At 56.4% G+C, this 21,005-nt stretch overlaps 2 protein-coding genes across 2 annotated transcripts; both read right to left on the bottom strand.

Annotated features, from left to right (window-relative positions):
• Window positions 1–7,241: 7,241 nt before the first annotated feature.
• On the bottom strand, window positions 7,242–9,303 carry LOC102854320 (ly-6/neurotoxin-like protein 1-like). The gene is made up of 4 exons (XM_006879442.1): window positions 9,252–9,303; window positions 7,948–8,043; window positions 7,610–7,708; window positions 7,242–7,372 (listed from the first exon to the last, which is right to left on the bottom strand). The coding sequence occupies exons 1-4, from the start codon at window positions 9,301–9,303 to the stop codon at window positions 7,242–7,244; spliced, it is 378 nt and encodes a 125-aa protein (XP_006879504.1).
• A 4,868-nt stretch (window positions 9,304–14,171) lies between these two features.
• LOC102866370 (ly-6/neurotoxin-like protein 1-like) lies at window positions 14,172–15,398 on the bottom strand. Its single transcript, XM_006879255.1, has 3 exons — window positions 15,347–15,398; window positions 15,076–15,177; window positions 14,172–14,368 (listed from the first exon to the last, which is right to left on the bottom strand). The coding sequence occupies exons 1-3, from the start codon at window positions 15,396–15,398 to the stop codon at window positions 14,172–14,174; spliced, it is 351 nt and encodes a 116-aa protein (XP_006879317.1).
• Window positions 15,399–21,005: the final 5,607 nt, after the last annotated feature.

Raw genomic sequence — 21,005 nt, 5'->3', positions numbered from 1 at the left:
CCCCCCTTGTTGTGTGCCATCGAATCAGATCCGACTGGCAAAGGAGATTGTTTCTCTTTCACCAGCAGAACATCTGGTGGATTTGAACTGGGTGCCTTTGGGACTGCAGTGCAGCTTCTTGCCACTAGGCCACCAGAGCTTCCTCCCCAAGATGGTTTTTAAATTCAGGTGGGATAGACTCAAGGTCAGACTTTGGATCTTGTGGATTTGATTTCATTTTCTTTCGCTTCCTGTGAGTAGTGGTGGTCTGGTCCACAATCAGTGCCTGGCCTCGTTTTTGCAGCTGATATTCACCTTCTCCAGTGATGCTGTCCACAGATGTAATCAATCTGATTCCTGTGTAGACCATCAGGTGAAGTCCATGTGCACAGTCACATTTGCGTTCCTTGTAAAAGGTATTTGCAATGAATAAATAACAAATTGTACAGAATTCTATTTCCAGCCCCATTTCTGTCACCAAGTCCATGTTTCCCAACCACTGAACCGTCTTCCATGTTCTCGCCTTTTGCATTCCAGTCACCTGTTACTATCAAAGCATCTTGGTTGCATGTTCAGTCTATTTCCAGCTGCAACAGTTGATGGAAATCATTGGTTTCCTCCTCTTTGTCTCTGGTTGGTGGGGTATATATTTGAATGATAGGAGTATTAACAAGTCTTCCTTGTATGTGTATGGGTATTATCCTGTCTCTCACAACATTATATTTCAAGGTGGATCTGGAAATAGTCTTTCTGATCTGAAAGCCAGTTCTCTCTTATGCAGTCACACCCAGTGACAGCCACCTGAGGGGGTGTGGCCCCTGCTTGTCACACCTGGTACCTTTTGCCCACTTTGGAGGTTGGAAACAGTGCATGAATTCTATTATGTTCATTTCTGAATGTTATCAAACACTTGTTGTGTGTAAGGACTTTTGTTTTATGTGCCATTGAGTTGGAACTGACTCCGAGTTGACCCTGCAGAGGTTTGCAGAAGCTCTAAATGTCACAGAAGGCGATTGCCTGTTGCTCCACTGAGGACCAGCTGGTAGGTTTGAACTCCCTGTCTTGGAGCTATCAGCACAACTCTTTACCCACTAGGCCAGCAAGCTCCCTGTTTAAGGACTAGTACCTCTTTTACTTTGAAGTGACTACTCTTGCAGTAGCTCATGTTTTATCTCAAGTTGCCTTTTCCTTGTGGGTTTGTACATACATTCTACATGTGGAGGAACAGCTCCCCTCCCAACAGGGTGGGAAGCAATGCTCTCTTCCCGTTTCCTGTGTGGTGATTTAGTCTTTATTCTTTACAACTTATGTTGTCACTTGTTGTTGTTGTTTTTAAGGGCTGTCGAGTCATAGGAGACTCATAGCGACCCTATGAACGAAAGACCTGAACACTTGTATAACTTTCATCATTTCTCCACTTTCATAGAGTTCCCAGAGGCAAGCTATTTTGGAAGTGGACGTCACTCCTGCTTCCAAGCTTGTTTTAATCAGGAAGCTCCAGCAAACACTGTCCACCATGGGTAACCATTCTCACATTTGACACATCAGTGTCACAGTGTTCAGCTTCACAGCAACCACGAGTTACCTCTGTACAGCAATGCACAGACCAGTGCTGTACCACTAGAAGAATGTTTGACAGAAAACAATTAAAATCAGGCCTGAGGGCCGCAGATTAAAATCATCCACCTTTGGCTTGGTAGCATCACTTTCTGTCCACTAGGCCAACAGAGCTCTATGTTGTTGCTGTGGCTAAGGGCCATCGAATCATAGGCAACTTATAGCGATCCTATGAACGAAAGATGTGAACACTTGTATACACTAACTTTGTGTCATCTTTTTTTTTCTCATAACAGCTTGAGATTGAATCGTACAGCTCACCTATTCATAGTGTATGATTCCTGAGTTCTTCCTCTAAAAAGATGTGTTTGTGGGTGGCCTGGTGGCAAGAAGCTGCACTGCAATCCCAGAGGCTCACTGCTTGAATCCACCGGATCCTCTGCTGGAGGAGAGACAATCTCTTCCTGTACTAGTTACAGCTGATTTGATGGTACACACACAAGAAAATAATATAATACCAGGAGCTCTGGTGGCCTAGTGGCAAGATGCTGCCCTACAACCCAGAGGGACGCGGTTCAAATCCACCAGATGCTCTGCTGGAGAAGGAGGGGGCAATCTCCTCCTGTACCAGTCAGATCTGATTTGATGGTACACGTAAAAATAATACAATAAAAATAAATAAAATAATTTTTTTAAAAAGATGCATTTGTGGACCTGAAAGTGTTTCCTTCGTGTTCTTATTCATAAGAAGGTCCACTAAGACAGATGAATGACTAACTTACACTATGTACGAATAGTACCTATTGTTACAACTTACGTACAAATTCGATTTAAAGGTAGATTTGGAAACTGAGCTTGTAAACTTAGGCTCCGGGACTGTCTCTATGTAACATGGTGTTCACACAGCACCCACATGACATCTTGCTCCACAGACTGTGTAGTGGACATTGGATGACAGCGGGCTGGATTGACAGGCATATGCACTATATTTTGGAATATTCCCAGCATTCAGAAAGAAACCTACCCATCTGTCTTCCTCAGGCCCAGCCATCCAGCAGCCGCTTTCCATCTAGATCTCAGCTCTGCTCACCTCAGAAGCAGCAATGAGCGTGTCTTAGAGATCCAGAGCTGCTGCTGTAACAGACATCGCCAGTAGGTGGCCAGGACAAACGGAAACCTACTCCATGTCCAACATTTCTGGGGCAAAGTCTTGCTTCTTTCAGCGTCTGAGGGCCCAGCATTCCTTGTAGGTCTCCGTGTGTCTCCACATCAGTCTTCCCTGTGTCTAAGAGGTTCTTAGCACAGGGACCCTGGATCCCAAGGATGCACTTCATCCCCAGCTCTTCTTTCTTCAGGGCAGAATGCTCCTCTGTCTCTGCTCATTTGTTTAATCGCTTTATATGTTGTTGTTGTTGTTATGTGCCATCGAGTCATTGTTGACTCATAGCGACCCTATGTACAAGAGCTCTAAATGCTGTTCTATCCTGTGCCAACCTCACCATCTCAAACACACTCATTCCCACCACTCCACTCACAGAATCGATCCATCTCATCGAGGGTCTTCCTCTCCTATGTTGTCCCTCCACTCTGCCAAACATGATGTCCTTCTCCAAGGACCAGTCCCTCCTTGCAACATGCCCAAAGTATTTCAGACGAAGCTTCAGAATCCTTGACTCGAAGGAGCATTTTGGCTTCACCCTCTCCGGGACAAACCTGTTTGTTCTCCTAGCAGTCCATGGTATATTCAACACTCTTCTCCAGCACCACAGCTCAAAGGCATCCATTCTCTTTATATATCAGAAGCAATTGACTCAAATACAACCTAGCCTATAGATTAGGATTAAGATAGTGCCTGGTGAACACACTGTTGCTGTTAGGTGCCATCGAGTTGACTCTGACTCACAGTGACCCTGTGTTCAACAGACCAAGTCCCTACCCAGTCCCATACCATCCTTGTATGATCCACTATGTTCAATAGATCAAGACCCTGCCTGGTCCCGTGCTGTCCTCGTCACAGCCACTATACCTAAGCCCATCTTGCAGTCACAGTGTCAATCCACCTCATGAAGAATCTTCCTTTCTTTCACTGATCCTCTGTATATCCAAGGATGATGTCATTCTTCATGGGCCGGCCTCTCTTTACAACATGCTTTAAGAATATAAGACAAAGCCTCGCCGTCCTTGCCTCTAGGAAACACTGTTTTTTGCTGTTAGGTGCTGTCAAGTCGAGCATGACTCATAGCAACTCTATGAACAACAGCTCTGAACCCTCCCTTGTCCTGTGCCATCCTCATCATTTCTGACACACTTGAGCCCATTGCAGCCGTCATTATGGCAATCCACCTGGCTGAGGGTCTTCCTTTCCTTCACCATCCCTGCACCTTTCCACACATGATGCCCTTTCTCCATGGAAAAGCTTCTAGCAAAATACCCAAAGTATGTGAGAGGAAGCTTTATCATCTTGGGCTCCAAGGAGCACTTTGGCTGTACCTTCTCCAAGACACACCTGTTTCTTCTTTTGGCTGTCGCTGGGACTTTTATATTCATCACCAACACAATTCAAAGGCACTGCTGTAACTGCCTCTAATCCTGCCACATTAGCATCATGGAGGAGAGGAGAATTTACAACACAGAGGCTCAGCACATCACATCAGATCACGGAGGAAGATGGAACAGTGTCTAGACTCAGGACTAGCCATGCTGACACAAACTCTGGGGACACAGTTCAGTTTAGAAAATGTAGTATGTGGTCTTTGGTGAGTAGTTTATTTCACTAAGCATCATGTTTTCAAGGTTCACCATGTTGTAGCAAGTATCAATTCTTCATTGATGTGTGTGTGTGTGTGTGTGTGTGTGTGTGTCTGAATCTGTTGCTATAGGAAGAATGGTAGATGACACGAGGATGGCCCCATCTGACCTCTGTTAACTTCATAGCATGGAATAGTCTGCATCAGCAGCACCAACAGTATAAAACAAATTACCATAAGGTCAGGCCTCCCTGCTCCCACTCCTTCTACTGATCCCAACACCAATCCTACTACTCTGCTGCGGCTGTTGTATGTCACATGTCACAGAATCTGAACCAACCCGTAGCTGACCCTCCAGCAAGTTTTCAGAGACAGTAAATCTCATGGGAGGAGACTGCCCAACCTTCTCCTGCAGAGCAGCTGATGGATTCAAACCACATGTCTTTGAGATTCCAGCACAGCTTCTTACCAGTAGGGCACCAGAGCTCTCTTCCTGCTCTACTTCAGGGTTTAAAATAGCTTGCAAAGGCCACACAGATCTTACAGGACCGTACTCTGGGTTATGGGAATTGTAGGGAAGCTAATAGGTTACAATTCAGGTTGGCAACAGGATACAATTCCTCAGACAGGGCAACTTCTCAAGCCTGCTCACTTGTCCTTTGACCTTCAGCCTTACCACTAGGTCAGTGTTACCAAGTTCTCTTAGTCTTGCCGATTATGACGTCTATCCTCAGTCCTCCAGCAAGCTTGGACAACAGCCCCTGACCCTGCTGCGTGGGGCAGCAATTCCAGGTCAAGTGTGTCTCCTGCTGGGCTCTGCTTCTCTGCTGCGACTGCAGCTGCTTTCCTGGAGGCCTCCGTCTGGCCGGCACAGGAAGCTCTGGCCTTGAGGGACACATACTGTTTTTCTCTGCTTCTTCCTGGAGAATACTGAGAATCCTACCTTGACTTCTAAACCTGTCCAGTTTAAACCTGGTGGCATGGGGTCACAGGCCAGTCTGTTTGCAGATAAACAATACACTCTACTTTCATGTTCTGCCCAGCCATGTGCTGAAAGCCTAAATGGCCTTGGAAAGCCGTGGGGTTTTGTTTTTTTACTATCCCCCCCCCTTTCTTTTCTTGTTTTGTACCATTGAGTTGTATCTGACTGACACAGGAGGAGATTGCCTGTCCTTCTCCAGTGGAGGATCTAGTGGATTTGAACTGCATGCCTTCTGGATTGCAGTGCAGCTTCTTGGCACTAGGTCCCCAGAGCTCCCTCAGGAAAGCTGTTTTAGATAAATCTGCAACACCAGTAAACAACTTTAGGCTTGTCCATTCATCTGTTAGTGGACACTGGGGTGGTTTCCACCTGTTGACAACCATGAATGGCGCTCCACATCTGTGTACGGACGTAAGATTTCACTTCTTGCAGGTCATTTGCAAACTGCGTTTAACCTTTTGAGTGATGTGCTCACCTGCCTATTCTGTATTATGTTTAAAAGCCTCTCTTCTTACAAGCTGGTCTTTGACTCAGTCATCTGTGAAGGAGGGAGCGGAGGTCCAAGCGCTGGCCAGCTAGCTCACCACCCCACCTGAGAGCATCCCGTGTTTCACCCTGACTGACCGGACGGCCCTTTATCTCACTCCTCCCGCCACACCCCTCCGCTGCATTGGGCTGGTTTGGAATCTCAGACATCTATTGCCTGTACCTGTGACACCACCACGTGCTGTCCCCACCCCACTGGGCCTCACTGTGCAGCCCTCTGGGGGACCTCCCTTCCTCACTGCTCTGCTCTGTGATCCCATGTCCTTGTCCTGGGTTTATTCCTCATGAGAACTTTGCCAAAATGAGAGCAGGCAAGACCAGGTAGGGCAGAGGCTTTCCTGGTGAGCTGGGTACCAGCATAGCAGCCCCATCTCTGACCCCAGGGTTCTGGTCTCATCCACCCTTACAGCCCAGGGCCTGCCAAGAGCCGATGGTTAGTGTCTGCTGGGCAGCTTGTGCCCCTGGCTAGCTCACCCAGCCCAGGTCCACCCTGGTCACATCATCACAGCTGTCACCACATTGGCCCCATTCACCCAGCTCACTGACAGGCTTCTCCTGACATTCAGTTCTGTGGCCATTGGGGGGGGGGTGAGGCCAAGGCACTGCTGGGTGTGGGTGCTAGGTGGAGCCTCCCTGAGAGGACACGCGATGGGAGGGGACCAGGGCTGGATGGGTAAGGCTCACTGGGAACCAGAAAGGTAGGGTTGAAGGAACATGCAGGTGGAGCTAGGAGGAGGAAGACACCTGCCTGGAAGAGCTGGAGCCCCAGGTCAAGGAGGAGCCTGGGATTTCCCCAAGTAGTTGGCTCTGTGTGTGTGTGTGTGTGTGAGAGAGAGAGAGAGAGAGACTGAGAGCGAGGCACGCACATGAGCGAGGACGTGGCTGTGCCCCCAGCCCTGTACGCAGCTCCTCAGCCTCCCCCTCAGCATCTCTGTACCCCCCTGGGAGGGGGGGCTTCCTCTGACTCACTCCTGGGCAGCCCTCAGGGCTCAGGTAGGTGGCCCTTTTGAGTCAGGGTCCTCAGCTCCCCCTCCCAGCTGAGTGGCTGTGTCCACTCTGGGGCTTGGCTGGCCGCAGGGCCTGACACCTAGTTCAGGAGATGGATCGCCACAGGACACGTGGGCCAGGGAGGCCAGGTGCCCACCTGGGCCTACTCCCCCCCAACCCAAACTCAGGACCCAGGGTCCCGCTTATAGTGGACAGATGGGCCCATGCTGCAGCCAGGACTTTTATTTGGGGACTTGCAGGGCAGCACAAAGAGTAGCCCAGGCATCGGCAGGACTCAAGGAAGGAGCAGTGCTGAACGGCAGATACTCCGCAGGCCTGGCCGCTCTCTGCAGCTCTCCTGTGGCTGGGAGGGGTCTTCAGGGTGGGGGCCCGGGTCCTCTGGTGGTGCTGGACATCTTGGGCAGGGCAGGGCTGGGGTATCATCAGTCCGCATTGCAGAGGCTGGCTTGGCAGCAGGCCAGGGATGCATGGGGGGCCAGGTTGTTAATGTTGGGGCAACCACTGGAGCACGACTTGGTGACCAGAGGCAGGTCCACGGGACTGTTAAGGGGTCCTAGATGGATGGGAGGGATTGCAGAGACCCCTAAGGTTCGGACCCCCCCCACTAGAGCCAAGGGCCCACCACAGCCAAGGGCTTGACAGCTTCCCACGCCCCCAGCATTGGGCTCCCTTCAGCCTGCCCTAAGACTGGGTGGACACCATCCCTGCTGGGTGCCTGGACCAAGCCTTATCCCTCCCCACGTGGCCTAAGTCTGGGCAGGGGACCCTGGTCCCTCACAGCCTCACTCACGGGTGGCTACGGACACGCAGTGGGTGGAGGCCTGGGGGCAGCTGCTCTTCCGCATACATCCTCCGAAGCCCTTGCACTGGTAGCAGGACATGCTGTGTGCTGTAGGTGCCAGAAAGAGACAGACACACTAATACACAGGAGGGAACAGCCCTCCCGCACCCACTCCCACCCTCAAGGGCCAGCTGTCTGACCGTCACCCATCACACTCAGGGCCAGAGTCCTCACTCGCCTGAGGTGTGCAGACCCTCCTGACCCCAGGAGAGAGTGCGGAGAGGCCACTGTTTCAAGTTCCTGGCCCTTTAGCCAGTGGGATACAGTCACTGCTCATGAATGAATACGGGCTGGGGGCCCCGTGTGCATGGGCACCACGTTCAGAGGCAGCGCTGCGCTGGTCATCTGTGAGTGGACAGAGCTCCTCGACGGGTGGGGCGGGACTGAGAGGAGAGCCGTGGGAGTGAGGAGGGGTGGGCTCCGGTTCTGTGTGCTCTTGTGAGCCGTATGCCCCTCTCTCCCTGGCTCCCAGAGAAAGGGGGTTCAGGGACATAGTCTGGGGACCCTGGGGCCTTGAGGGTAAAGGAGGGCTCACGGAGATAGATTCTCTGATCACTGCCCATTTTCCCCCAGGAGGTCCGCTAGGCCCCTAGAGGCCAGTCTGGCAAGCAGTGGACTCTTCACACCTGAGACTCTGCAATGGGCTGGACCAGCCTGGGTGACCTTGAGTGGTCACTCCTGCCAGAAGCGCTCACCCTGACCCAGCCCTGCTACTGAGGGAAGCTCACTCAGCTGAGCTCTGAGTCCCCGTCGCCTCCTAGGGTGGTCCTAGGTGGTCAGGGACATGGCCTGGACCCCTTTTCTCACAGGAAAGACAGCCGGACGCCTCACCAGGACAGAAGGTCCCCACGGAGCCCAGCATACAGAGCACCCCCTTCAGGAGGATTCCAAGGAAGAGCCTCGCTTTTGTGGGGTACAGTCCAGACCTCTGTCCCAATCTCGCTGCCCCTTGGAATCCCACCTCTAGGAGAGGGACAGCAAGGCTTTGGCAGCAGAAGGCGGGGAGCTGAGAACTGGAGGGTCTGGGTGGACGGGGATGCCATCGTGAATCAGGACTGGACAAGCCCACTGGGCGGAGAGATGAGGGGGAGACCAGGGCGAGACATCCTGTCGACCAGTGGGCGGCACCTGGACCAGAGCGGCTGAGGCTGCGGGAGGGGCTAGACTGTGGGCGGGGCCTTGCGGCTTCGGGTGGACCAGACAGAGGAGGGCCAGAGGGGCTGGGAGGCCCATCCATTCACTGGCGGCAGGTAGAAGGGGTCCCAGGAGGGGATCTCCAAAACAAGAGCTGAGCTGACCAACTGAGGGTCCGCCCAAAGACGCTCAGAAAGGCCACTTTGCTTGTGGCCAGTGGCCAGAGGCCAGCGGAGAGTAGGGGTGTGTGTTGGGGGGGTTAAGTGGAAATGTCCAGGGCTTAGCTGGATATGTGGGGAGGGAAGGGTCAGAGGGGTTGAGGGAGACGGGAACCGCTGTAGGGGGTGGGGAGGGTGTGAGTGGGAAAGGTGGTTGGGGGGACAGGCGTGGGGTCCTGGGAAAGGAGCCAGGATGGTGAGGGAGTGCAGGAAGAGGGGCCACTTGTCCTCCAACTCACCCAGCTCCGCGCTCAGGGCAGCGGTCAGCAGCAGTGCAGTGAGGAGACGCATGCTGTCCAGTGGGGACAAGATGAGGGCAGGGTCAGGAGGCAGCTGGGGCTCCCTGACGGTGCTTATATCTGCTGTCCGCACCCCACCCCGCCCCGCCCGGCCCCTGGGCTGTCTGCTGGTTTGCCAAGAACCTGGCCCCAGTGCTGACTGCACCCTTGGCCAGACCTTGTCCTCAAAACAGGGACAACTGTGGCTGGAAGACCTGGAACTACGGAGGACTAAGCTCCGCAAAGGATGATGTTTGACGTTCGTCTCCCAGGGCTAGCCCACAAGCACCCCCTGCATCTGAGGCTGCCAGCAGAGGCCAGGGCGGAGCACGGAGCTGGTCCCAGTTCCAGGTCCCTCTGGGCACCTCAGCTTCCTCATCTGGCCCTGGCCTGGTCCCTCGCAGGGCTGGGAGAGGGCGGGAGGAAGCTGTTGCTGTGACCTGTTTCTGTGGGAATCCTGAGAGCCGTCACTGCCGTGACTGCCGTACTTTGAGGATCCGTGGCTGGAAATAAAGGGCCGAGCGGAGTGAGCAGGATGGAGCTGGCACTGCTGGAGTGAGCAGAGGGGCATGGGGTGTCTGCTGGGCAGAGGGATGTTGGTGGGGAGTTGGCCAGCTCAGGACCCTGGGTGTCTGCAGGGCTGTCTGTGGGGGGATGGGCAGGCCAGGGACACCCCCCCCAAGGTGTCTGCAAGGCTGTCTTTGGCGGCATTGGCCCGCTAGGGCTATCCACCATGCCCAGGTATCTGCAAGGATGTCTTGGGGGGGGGGATGGGCCGGCCAGGACCCCACAGTGGTCTGCAGGGGTATGGGCCAGCCAGGACTGTCTGGGGGGAGGGAATGGGCCAGCCAGGACCCCCCCCCAGTGGTCTGCAGGGCTGTCTGCTGGGGTGTCTATACTAGCTGCCTGAGCGCTTTTTATCTCCTCTGCCTGCTAGGCTCCAGGGGCTGAGGCTGGGGTGGGAGTACAGTCAGGAGGGACAATCCAGGAGGAGGAGGACTTGGGATCAGTGTGGGGTCTCCAGTGCCACCTCCTGCACCTGGCACCTTCCCGCCCCTCCCAAGGAGAGGATGACAAGAGGCGAACCAGGAGTACAGAAGTGGGGACAGTTCCTGGTCAAGCCCTTCTCTCTTCCTTTCCCCAGGGTCACCCTTTCCTGCCCCAGGCTAGGGTCAGCTCAGGACCTGGGGGACATGGGCCTTCTCTACCAGCAGCTGAAGTGCCCCCTGCACAGCCCAAGTGAACAAGATTCAGAGACTGATGAAGCCGGGACCAGCTGGACTGGGAGGCCCGGGCCAGCGCCTTGTGGGGCAGAGGTCCAGGCGCGCCTCCACTTGCTCATTCATTCACGCGGAAATACGGGGACCTCTCTGTGGCCTGGGTACAGAATGAGGGCAGTGCTCCGAGCAACGTGGAGCTCTGAGCTGGGCAGGGGCAGCAGGATGCACAGGGGAGCCACATAGCCTGTATGCCAGGCAGGGGCTGGAGAACTCCGCCAGGCCTCCCACCTCAGAGATAGAACAATTGAAGGGCTGGAGCCCAAAAACTGTGGTCCTGACAAGAGCCCCACAGGAAGCAGGCATGAAGGGTGGTACACTGCTTCATTTCATTCCAGGATTTTACAAACACCAGACAGAAGCACCTCACCACCAAACCAACCTCCAGAGAAGAGAGGTGTTGCGGCCTCCTGTCCCTAGAGGGTGTGGGTGCAGCTGCACACCTGTCCTCGCCTGCACCTTGTTGCTGGCCATCCTGCCTCCAGCTCTGTGGGCAGCTCTGAAGGGCACAGTCCCTGGGGCCATATTTGTTCCAGGTGCTGCTCCTTGGACAAGGCAGGCTGGCTCCCATTTTAGCTGGGCAGGTGCAGCCTCTCGGGGCCTCTAGGGAGACCCCACTCCCCCTGAGAGATTTCTGGGAAAGCTACCCCTGCTCCTCCTGCGGAGAGCCCCCCACCCCCTAGGAAGAGTCCCCACTTCTCCTGGGAGAGCTTCCCCTGCAGAGAGCCTTCAACTCTCCCTAGAAGAACTCTCCATTTCCCCTGGGAGACCCCTCCACTCCCCCTGGGGAGAGCCCCCATCCTCCTGAGGGAGCTCTCTGTGCTGAGACCTGCACAGTGGGACCAGCCCCCAGTGGAGCCGGCAGTACCCCTGCCCCCCTTATTACCCCTTCTGCCATTCCACCCCACGTCCTACACCCTGCAGGAAGAGACTGCAGTGTGGACAGGGACCAGTAGGCAGGGGCTTTCAGGCATGCCTCAGTTTCCTTATCTTTAAGAGGGCTTGCTAGTGTCCCTCACCAGGCAGTGTGGGTGAGAAGACCGAGCACCCAATAAGGAAAGCTTGAACAGGCTGACTCGGGCTTACTAATCTGTAGCGAACATTTCTACGTGGGTCCATATGGCAAGCACACAAAACAGAAACACCATGTGAGTAGTTGGTCGAGTTTAGTAAGCGTGCACATGTGGGCTCCTTGCCCTATTAGAGTCTGCGTGTGTAAACTGAGGCTTTGATTTCCATGGGAAGGTGCTGGGGGCTCAGAGACATGGCATCTCTGATGTGTGAAAACCAGAAAAGTGTTGACAAGTGTAAGCTCAAACCTGGTGCCCCAGCCCAAGTCGCCTGTCTGAACTCCTGCCTCTCTTCCAGCCTTGACCTGTTTCCTTCCAGGCTGGGGAGTAGGGCAGGTGCAAGGCCAGACACTGCCTGTGGGGCCGGGAGCAGAGCGTCTGTCCTGGCCTGGATGGATGGATTGGTGGCTATGGGGTGGGGCTTGGGTGTGGGAGGCTCCCTCAAACCCCGCAGCTCCTTTCCTGTTCTTGAATCCAGGACCCAATGTGGGCAGCCAGCCAGGCCTCTGCCTCATGCAGACAGGCCAGAGGGAGGGTTGGTCCAGCTCAAGAGGCCAGGACCAGGTTGGTGATGACGGTCTTGTGCAAGAAGGCTGTGCACGTGGGTGTTCATTTGCTCTCCCCAGCCAGCATACTGACCCTCTGCCGTCCCAGCACCCTGACCCTCTAGCGTCCCCCAGCCAGCATCTCGACCCTCTGCCGTCCCAGCACCCTGACCCTCTAGCATCCACCAGCTGGCCTCCTGACCCTCTAGAATGCCCCAGCTGGCATTCTGACCTTTGCTCCCTGTCTGTTGGAGGAAATCTGGAAGTTGGTCTAGCTCTACCCCTTGCCCTAGCCAGCATCCTAACCTGTTCTAACTCTGGGGCCAGCCATTGAGGGACCTCCATCAGAAATCTGGGGGCCAGAATGGACTCCTGGTAGGGACAGCCCAGGCCTTGAATGGCTAGCCTGGGACAACATGTCCTGGCCTGTCCCCAAGCTCTGGAACTCATCCAGTGGGCAGCTTCTACTGGCGTCCCATCCACCTGTCCTGTTTGTAACTCTGCCTTGTCTCCTGACCCAGGGTGGCCCCTCATCCTCCAAGCCCCTTTAGGAGGTCATGGTGTTCATTCACTCCTCACCCAGACACTCGTGTAGGAGATGCACCCAGGACCTCCCTACTACCACCACTAGCTTCCTCCACAGCCCACTACCTCTCAGGTAACAAACCAGGGCAAAGCAGCCCCCAACCACCTCCCTCCATCCCCAGGCCCAGAGGACAAGCCCCTTGGCCCCTGAGCATGGTCGGTCTGCCTCCATGCCCAGTGTAGCCCGGAACAAAGCTTTGCAGGTGGAATTTCAGTCACAGGTCTGGTGGTGGGGGCTCACTTCGGGGTGAGAGCTGAGTGTCTGGGTCTCCCAGGAGCTCTGTCAGGAGCACTGGGGGCTGTGGTCAGGGCAGGAGCAGCCGTCGCTTTGATCTGATATCATGATGGGACGGGGCAGGTGGCTGGCCCTCCTGGTCAGTGGGATGTGGATGGTGGGTGGGGGCAGACGTGTGCTTCCCACACCCACCGGTGGACGAGGCTCAAGTGGGCCAGGTGGGTTGTGGGGGGGGGCTCTAGATGACGCTGACTCACTATGTCAGAAAGCTCTGGGGTCCCAGAGTCCAGTCGGGTGGGGAGCATGTGATAGGAGGGAGATGCTCATGGCGAGAGAAGTATTCCAGTCCCATGTGATCCGAGGGGTTAAGGCGTCACTGGGCGACTGGTTACCCCAATGTGGTGTCCTGTGGAAGTCCATCTCGACTCTCGACTTCCGAGAGCCAGGCATTGGTTGTCAAGAGACCCTGGTGGCCTAGTTCGTATGCACTGAGCTCTGGGTGGAAGAGATCTGACTGGACAGCAAGTCCTGACCCCTCTCTAGATGCAGATGGGCCTTTGGAGTTGGGGGAGCCTCAGACGCTGAGCTGTCTCCCTTTGCTTAGGATTGCTGGAAACCCAGGACTCGCACTCATCCTCCGACAATCAAGGGGACAGTCATTCCTCATGTGATGCTGGGCAACCCAGAGCCTTAGCTGCTGCACAGGGACAACCAGCTCCAGGACCAGAAGGAAAGGTTCCTAATATTCTGCCTTTGTCCCCAGAACACCCCCAGTCCACTGAGGCAGGGCCCGACTCCTCAATCAAGAATAAGAGTCTCTATGGTACCTCCCTGAACACTCCCAGTCCACTGAGGCAGGGCCTGACTCCAAGGCTGTTAGGAGGGGCTCAGCCACGAGCCCTTCACTGGCTAAGTACCAGCTGACTGAGTACCCCTCAGCACACATTTGTGTCCCTGAGCTCTGGAGACGGGAGGGCTGAGCTCTACAGAGGCTGGAAACTTCTCTGAAGTCAGTTTTGGAAGGAAAGGTGGGATGAACATACAGGTGTGGCCCTGGAAGCCTGGCTGAGGCCCGAGGGGTCTGGGAGGGCAGGGGGTCGAAGGTACGCAACCCTCCCTCAGGGCAGTGCTTCTGAAGAGCTGCATCCGGCCAGGTAGGGTCCCAGGTGTTAGAGAAGACCCCACAGGGTGGCCAGGAGCACGGGGAGCAGGGCCTGGGCGGCGGGAGCCGAGAGGCCGGCGTGATTGCAGAGGTCGTACTGGCAGCAGACGGTGGTGGAGGCGTGCTTGGAGTAGCCGTCATACACAGTCTCGAAGCAGGTGGGTACACAGGACTTGCTGACCTTCATCCTGTACGGCGTGAAGTCTGGGGGACAGAGGTAGCTGTCACCTGAATGGAGCTGGGCCCCAAAGGCATGCAGCTGAGATGGCCCTCTGTCTGGGGGCCACAGGCTTAAGCCCCTAAGGCTACAAGAAGCCTTCCTCCTGTCTCCCCACCTTCTCAGAACAGAGGAACCACTCCTACCCCACCTGACACCCCCAGGTTGGGGGGTAGCGCTTAAAGCGGGGACCACAAGCCCTCAGCTCCCTGGAACCCCCCCCTCAACCTCCCAACCTTCTCAGGGACAGAGGAACCCTCCCCCCTATCCTCACCAGATGGCCCAGGTAAGGACTTGGGGGTGGGGACCCTCCCTATCCGAGGATCAGGCCCTCAGCTCCCTGGAGCGGCTGGGAGACCCCCTGCCCCAGTCTTCTCTCTCAGAAGCAGAAAAAGCCCTCTCCATCCCCATCAGATGGTCTAGCCAGAGACCTGGGGGTAGGGTCCACTTTTGGAGTTTGGGGCTCCTGTCCTTGGTTTCCACCCTCCTCCTCTGGCCTCTTCATCTCCATCAGGGCCCTGCACAGAGTGTTGGGGGTGGGGTCCCTCTCAGACCATGGTCCTCAGTTCCCAGTGGTAGCTAGGAGGCTCCTGCCTTTGGACTCCCCTCCCAGGAACAGGGAAGAGACCCTTTCTCCCCCTTCCCCCTCTCCCTCAGGCCTTCTTCTGCCCAGTGGCGAGGCCCCCCTACTCACAGGTCCGGGTGGTCATGCAGTAGGAGACCATCGAAGGGCAGCGCATGGGGTTGAAGCAGTTCTCTCCATTGTAGGCGCAGACATGGCAGTCCAGAGCCTGGACTAGGGGTCGGGGGACAGGGCAGAAAGAGTCATAGGCCAGAGAGAAGGCTCTTCTCCAGCCCAACACGCCCCACCCCAGGGAAACAGATGCAAGGAGTGAGGGAACTTGGGCTCCCCTCTCTGTCTGCCTGAATGTAGGTCTGTCCATCCCTCTGTCCGTGCACCTTACCCAGAGGCAGGCTCATCAGAGCCACCAGGAACAGGCCAAGTGTGGGCTTCATAGCAGCAGGAGGCAAGGTGGGGCGGAGGAGGGCAGTGGGGCAGCTGTTCCCGTGAGCAGATCAGAAGGGACTTGGCACAGAGGTTCCCAGGCACATTGTCCACCAGGCAGCGCTGGTCTTTGGGACACAAAGCCCTGTGCGGAGAATGACAAAGCCCAGGCGGTCACACGAGCTCGAGGGTGCCCCGCGCAGCCATTCTGGGGCAGGGATGGGGTTGACGGGAGGGGTACCCCACCCAGCGTGGCGTTGGAGGCCTTCCTGCCCGTGGGGGTGGGTGTCTGGGTCTGAGGTAGGAGTCGAGGAAAGCTGGGCAAAGACATTCCAATTGGAAATATGCTGGAGAGGGCAAGGGGCGGTCAAAGGGAGGCCAGAGGGCACAGCAGTTAGAACCCTGCGAGAGGGCCTGGCGGTGCTTGGGTCTCTGCAATGCACAAGGGCCCCCTGCCCTGCTTCTGTGGGACGCAGCTCAAGTCGGCCTGGTCCCTGTAGCGGGACAACGTGGCCACAGGCTCAGCTGCGCCCGGCCCGCAAGGGCGCAGACCGAAGCAGAGGGTGGGCATGCCCAGCGCCGAGAGGTGCGGGGCGGCGGGGGGGGGGACAGAAAGAGGCAGGACCTCAGCTGCGCGCCCCCCGCAGGGACCCGGCCCTGGCCGCGCTCCGCCCCCGGACAATATCAGGCTCCTAGCCCCACCACGGACCAGGCGCCAGGCCCCCCAAGTCGGGGACCCAATTCGGGCGGGGCCCGCGGTACACCCCGTCCTAGCCAGGAGCTCCGCCCCGAAGACTGCGGCCCGGAGCCAGGGAGGAGGCGGCGTGGAGCGAGGGGTGTCAGGAGTCACCTCGCCCGCGACCGTCATCAACAGGAACCCCCGCTGCGCCGCGCACTCACCTGGGCGCCAGCAGACCGCGGCTCGGGTCTGCCGGTGCGTGTGTTCTTGCGCCCCGCGGACGCTCTGCCGCATCGCCTGCCCTGCGTCCCCAGCGTCCTGGGCCCACCCCGCCGCGCGTGAGCTCACCAGGCCCCGCCCCGACCCTTCGGCCCGCACCCCGCCATCCTCCAGCGCGCCACCCCCCTCGTGGGGGCTCAGGGAGCTCGGGTTCGCCCCCGCCATCATCCTTCCTGCCCCTGCCCTCTCGGCCCCCCCAGCCAATAGGCTAGTCCCTTCCAGCTCAAGGGAACCCAGACACCCACCCGGCGTCACGACGCAGGGACACTGTGGACAGCCAGTCACTCCCGGACACAGAGCAGGCCCTGCCGTGACACCACGTGACCCACAGACACAGGTGCAGCTCCGCCCCTCCCCCCAGCTCCACCCTCCGCCTCCTCCACACCAGGCCATCAGCCTCTGGACAGCCAACGCCAAGGGCGAGCTCCAGGGGCCTCCACCCACACTTAGCCGTCACCGTGGCCTCCCTGCCTAACCTCCCTGGGACACTCAATGTTGGGCATCTCTGTCCCTCACTCCCGCCTCCACCCCAAGATACCGGGCGCCTGAGTCACAGGGTAATAATAGCTGTAGCAGCAGAGGCCTCTCCCTGGGCTGGAGGAGGACTCAGCACCTGAGGCCCCAGGCTCACGGAGAAGAGCAGGGGGAGAGCAGAGAGGAGAGCAGGGGGAGGGCGGGGGGGGAGGGCGGGGGGAGGGCAGGGAGGGAGCAGGGAGGAGGGCAGGGGGAGAGCAGCTGCTCTTGTGGCCGTGCTGCTCTGTGCCCTCGGGCTGACGCCGGTGACTGACCCATGGGACAGGGCGGAAAGGCCTCTCAGGGTTTCTAAGACCACCGATCTCAACAGAAGCAGACTCCTCAGCTCCCTGGGGGGGATGGGGGGCTCCAACCTCCGACCTGTCATAGCAGCCTAATGCCTAACCACTGTACCACTATAACTCTCCTGTAGACATCTAGACCTAACATTGAGTCTAGAAAAAGGAAATGGCCAATCCCAGCGGTACGCGGTTCAAATCCACCATATGCTCTGCTGGAGCAGAAGGGGCAATCTCCTCCTGTACCAGTCAGATCTGATTTGATGGTACACACACTCAAAAAATAATAAAAAAATAAAATAGAAAAAGGAAATGGCTTGAAGTATGCCAGATCAGTAAGGCTTATAAAAAGATATGAGAGAAGTGTGGCATTAGTCACAACATTCCGTCCTGTCCCTTTACTGTGGTCCCTCAGGTTAGCAGAAGTCGCGCCCTCCACCTAGCCAAAGCTTTTGAAATTCAGAACAGGAGAGAAATGAGTGGTAGCTTTGAGTGCAAGGAGAACTGCTAGCAGAACTGATGTTGCGTGCCATCCAGCTGACCCTACAGCGGTTTTCAGAGACTGGAAGTCACACAGAGAATGCCCGTCTTTCTTCCCAAAGCAATTGGTGGATTCAAACCAGCTGCAGTTGGGGTGGCAGCACAATTCCTTACCGGCTAGGCCACTGGAGCTCCTAGCAGGGCTAACTGATGTTAGGTAGGGGCTGCTGCGTCGACTCACATCAGCTCCGAACAAGGACAGAGCCTTGTCCTGTCCTGTGCCGTCCTCATCAGCTCTGACACACTTGAGCCTGTTGGTACAGTCACTGCATCCATCACCTCAACGAGAGTCTCCCTCTCTTTTCCTGACCTTTCACCTTTCAGAGCAGGAGTACTCTCCCCAGAGTGGCTAAACACATTGGAGGCATGGCAAGAAGATTGTGCAGTGAAGGGACTACAGCTGACCAGACAGCCTGCAGGCGGGGACGTGGGGCAGCGAGACTGTGGGCGGCAGCTGGCTCGACAGTTCCAGGTCTCCCACCTGCAGGCAGCACATATCCTCATTGGCTTGGCGGCAGGGGTGCGCCTGCGCTGGGCGGGTCAGTGCCCAGCTGCTCACTGAGAGGGTGGACACTGGAGCCCATTCCAGGGGCCGGGGGAGGTGGGCCTGAGTCCATCCGTGGAAACCTAGGGTGCAGTTTTACTCTGATCCAGGTGGGGGCATTGTGGTACACATGGCACTGTGACACTCGTGTGGGCACCTGGGTCAGCATGGATGCTGGGATTGGTTGTTTTAAACTTAGATTTGAGGGAAAGTGCCTCTCAGTGTCCAAAATGAACGCCATGATGGCTGCGCATCCCGCCAGGTGCTGGGACCCCCAGAGAGCCCCTGACCAGTTCTGGGCTCTGCAGAAGGAGCCATCTACTTGGGGGGGCTAGAGTGACCCTCCAGGCCAGCCTCTCCATCCTTGGTCTCATGGCCACCTCTACTCCCTGCCTGTGGGTCAGGTTGGGACTGGGGTGTGAGAAGTCTAGAACAGGTGAGGGCCACAGAGGGCAGGACTATCTTCCACACATCTGTCCAGGTGCAACCTCCAGGCTCTGGGTGGGGCTGGCACCTGGAGAACAGAAGCCAGGACAGTGGTGGTCAGGGCCCCCCACAGCTCCTGAGTAGAAGGAGTCCCTAGGTGGTGACCGTGACCTATGACTCATTGATTGCATGTGCTGTGCTGGGGGGTGGGGGATCTTATTCTCCCAAGGGGCAGGGGTACTCTTCCACTTCATGGCTTTGGCCAGGGCCTGCCCTTTGCCCGCCCAGGTGCCCACAGTTGGCCCTTTGGAAGCCTTTTGGCTCCCAGCCAGAGTCCTCGTACTCCTGTCCTAGAGGACAGAACCCCTGGCTGCACCCCTGCTTTTCTTGTTCAGGGTCCCAGGCAGTTCCCTCCTTTGGAACTGCACATGCCCCCGCACCCTGAGCCGCTGCCCCTCTCCTGCTGGGGGCACATCTACTTTCTGCCAGTCCTCGCCTTGGTGAACGGACATATGGTGACAAAGAGCGACTGCACCACACCAACGCCCTGGGCTCCATCGGCCACTGGGGTGCACACTGGCCCTGTGTTGGGAACTCCTGCGTGAGCTCCCACCCCAGAGCAGATGGAGAGCTTGATGTGGGGGCTGCAGAGACTCCGAGCGGAGGAGGCCTGCACACCTCTCTCCCCCTCCCCATGCAAGGCCGTGGGATGAAGACTGGGGGTGGGGGAGCCCTGCACACCTCCCTTCCCCCCGCAGGTCTGGGACACAAAGAGGGGGAGACCTGCACACCACCTCATACACACACCCTCGGCCCCTTCCCATTCCCGCCCCCCGCAGGGCCAACCAGGACCCAGAGGCAGAGCTTGGGAGTTCTTCACCCCTGCTGGGATTCTGCACCACCGCCATGGTCACAGGTAACACTGGCAGGTGCTGGCTGCCCAGGAAAGTGACAAGTGCATTGGAAGGAAGCTGGGCTGGAACCCAGAGAATTGACCGCCCGACTCCAGCTGACCCTCACTGACCCTAGACAGAGAAAAAGAGGCAGGATTCATAGGAGGGCCAGGCCAGATGCTCCTGAGACCCCAGCTTAGTGAGAGGGGAGGAGAGGAGAGCAGTCCCCAGGGTCCATGGCAGCTGGGGTCCAGGGCGAGGCAGAATTGACCAAGACTTCCAGCTCCCCTGCCCCCAGAGCCAGGGGCCTGGAGTCCTCTTGTGGGACTACAGGGCAGTGTCACTCTCCCTGCGTGAGAAGGGAGTGGCCTGTGGCCTGGCCACCCTGCTCACACTAGCCCACTCCTTTCTCTACCCCCCACCCCATCCCTTCCTCTGCGGCTCTGGGCCTGGTGCTCATAGGTGCCCTGGCCAGGCCCACAAGGCCTGTGATTCCTGATGGGGAAGCAGAGCGGTGGGACCCTCACTGAAGCCTGAGGGAGTGGGGGCCTCAGGAAGAGGGGGTGTCCCTTCCAGGGGCAGAGGGACCGTCTCCACCACTGGCAGAGGGACTGTCCCGTCTCCAAGGGCATGACCATTCTGCGCCTGTGCATTTGGGTCTGGGGGACTCATCTTTTTGGATACCACAGCCTCTGGATAGGTCAGAACCCAAGTGGAAGGCCCAAACCCAGGGGGAGATGGCTCAGAACGGGATGGTGGGTGTAGAGTGGGGTGGGACCAGCTCATAAAGAGAGCTCAGGGTGCAACCACTATGGAAGGCTGTGTGGCGCTTTCTCAGAAAGTTGCAAATAGAGATACCATTTGACCCAGCAATTCCACTGCTGGGAATATACCCCAAAGAGACCATAACTGACATCCAAGCATATATATGCACACCCATGTTCATCGTGACTTTGTTCACAATAGCAAGGATTGGAAACAACCTAAGTGTCCATCAACAAACAATGGTTAGAGAAGCTGTGGTCTAGTAACACAATGGAATACAACTCTGCATTGAAAAACAAGGAACTCATGCAATATTATTCAAAATGGGTGACTCTGGAGAACATTATGCTGATGAAGTATCTCAGTCACAAAAGGACAAATACTGCATGGTGCCACTGTTGTAAAGCAGGACTGACATTGGGGTTGGGAGGAGACTGAGAAAGATGGGTTAAACAATGTATACTACATTGAAACAGATGAGGGAGAAAACTGTTTAAGAGGGAAATTATTAGATATTTTTGTCATGACAGGAGTCCAGAGCGAAGGCTGTATAGTGGAGTGGACCTGGGGGGAGGGATTGTAAAACAATGAAAGAATTTTTCTTTTACTTTCCCAAGACGGTAGTGTACTGGGGGAAGGTTGGGAGGGAAGAAAAGTGCAACAGTGAATGAATGAAAATC

This window comes from Elephantulus edwardii, unplaced genomic scaffold (genome assembly GCF_000299155.1).
Source record: "Elephantulus edwardii isolate Elephantulus edwardi_28Jun2011 unplaced genomic scaffold, EleEdw1.0 scaffold00003, whole genome shotgun sequence".
Taxonomy (NCBI): domain Eukaryota; kingdom Metazoa; phylum Chordata; class Mammalia; order Macroscelidea; family Macroscelididae; genus Elephantulus; species Elephantulus edwardii.
This window is presented reverse-complemented; position numbering and strand designations above follow the sequence as displayed.

What these genes read in the sequence shown, in the direction of transcription:
- LOC102854320 (XM_006879442.1), bottom strand. Translation starts at nt 9,303, where the DNA reads ATGCGTCTCCTCACTGCACTGCTGCTGACCGCTGCCCTGAGCGCGGAG. An exon ending in GCACACGGGGCCCCCAGCCC is followed by an intron (nt 7,709 to 7,947) that starts GTATTCATTCAT and finishes TGGCACCTACAG; the next exon opens with CACACAGCATGTCCTGCTAC. An exon ending in CTGCGTGTCCGTAGCCACCC is followed by an intron (nt 7,373 to 7,609) that starts GTGAGTGAGGCT and finishes CCATCCATCTAG; the next exon opens with GACCCCTTAACAGTCCCGTG.
- LOC102866370 (XM_006879255.1), bottom strand. Translation starts at nt 15,398, where the DNA reads ATGAAGCCCACACTTGGCCTGTTCCTGGTGGCTCTGATGAGCCTGCCT. An exon ending in TCTGATGAGCCTGCCTCTGG is followed by an intron (nt 15,178 to 15,346) that starts GTAAGGTGCACG and finishes CCCGACCCCTAG; the next exon opens with TCCAGGCTCTGGACTGCCAT. An exon ending in CTGCATGACCACCCGGACCT is followed by an intron (nt 14,369 to 15,075) that starts GTGAGTAGGGGG and finishes TCTGTCCCCCAG; the next exon opens with ACTTCACGCCGTACAGGATG.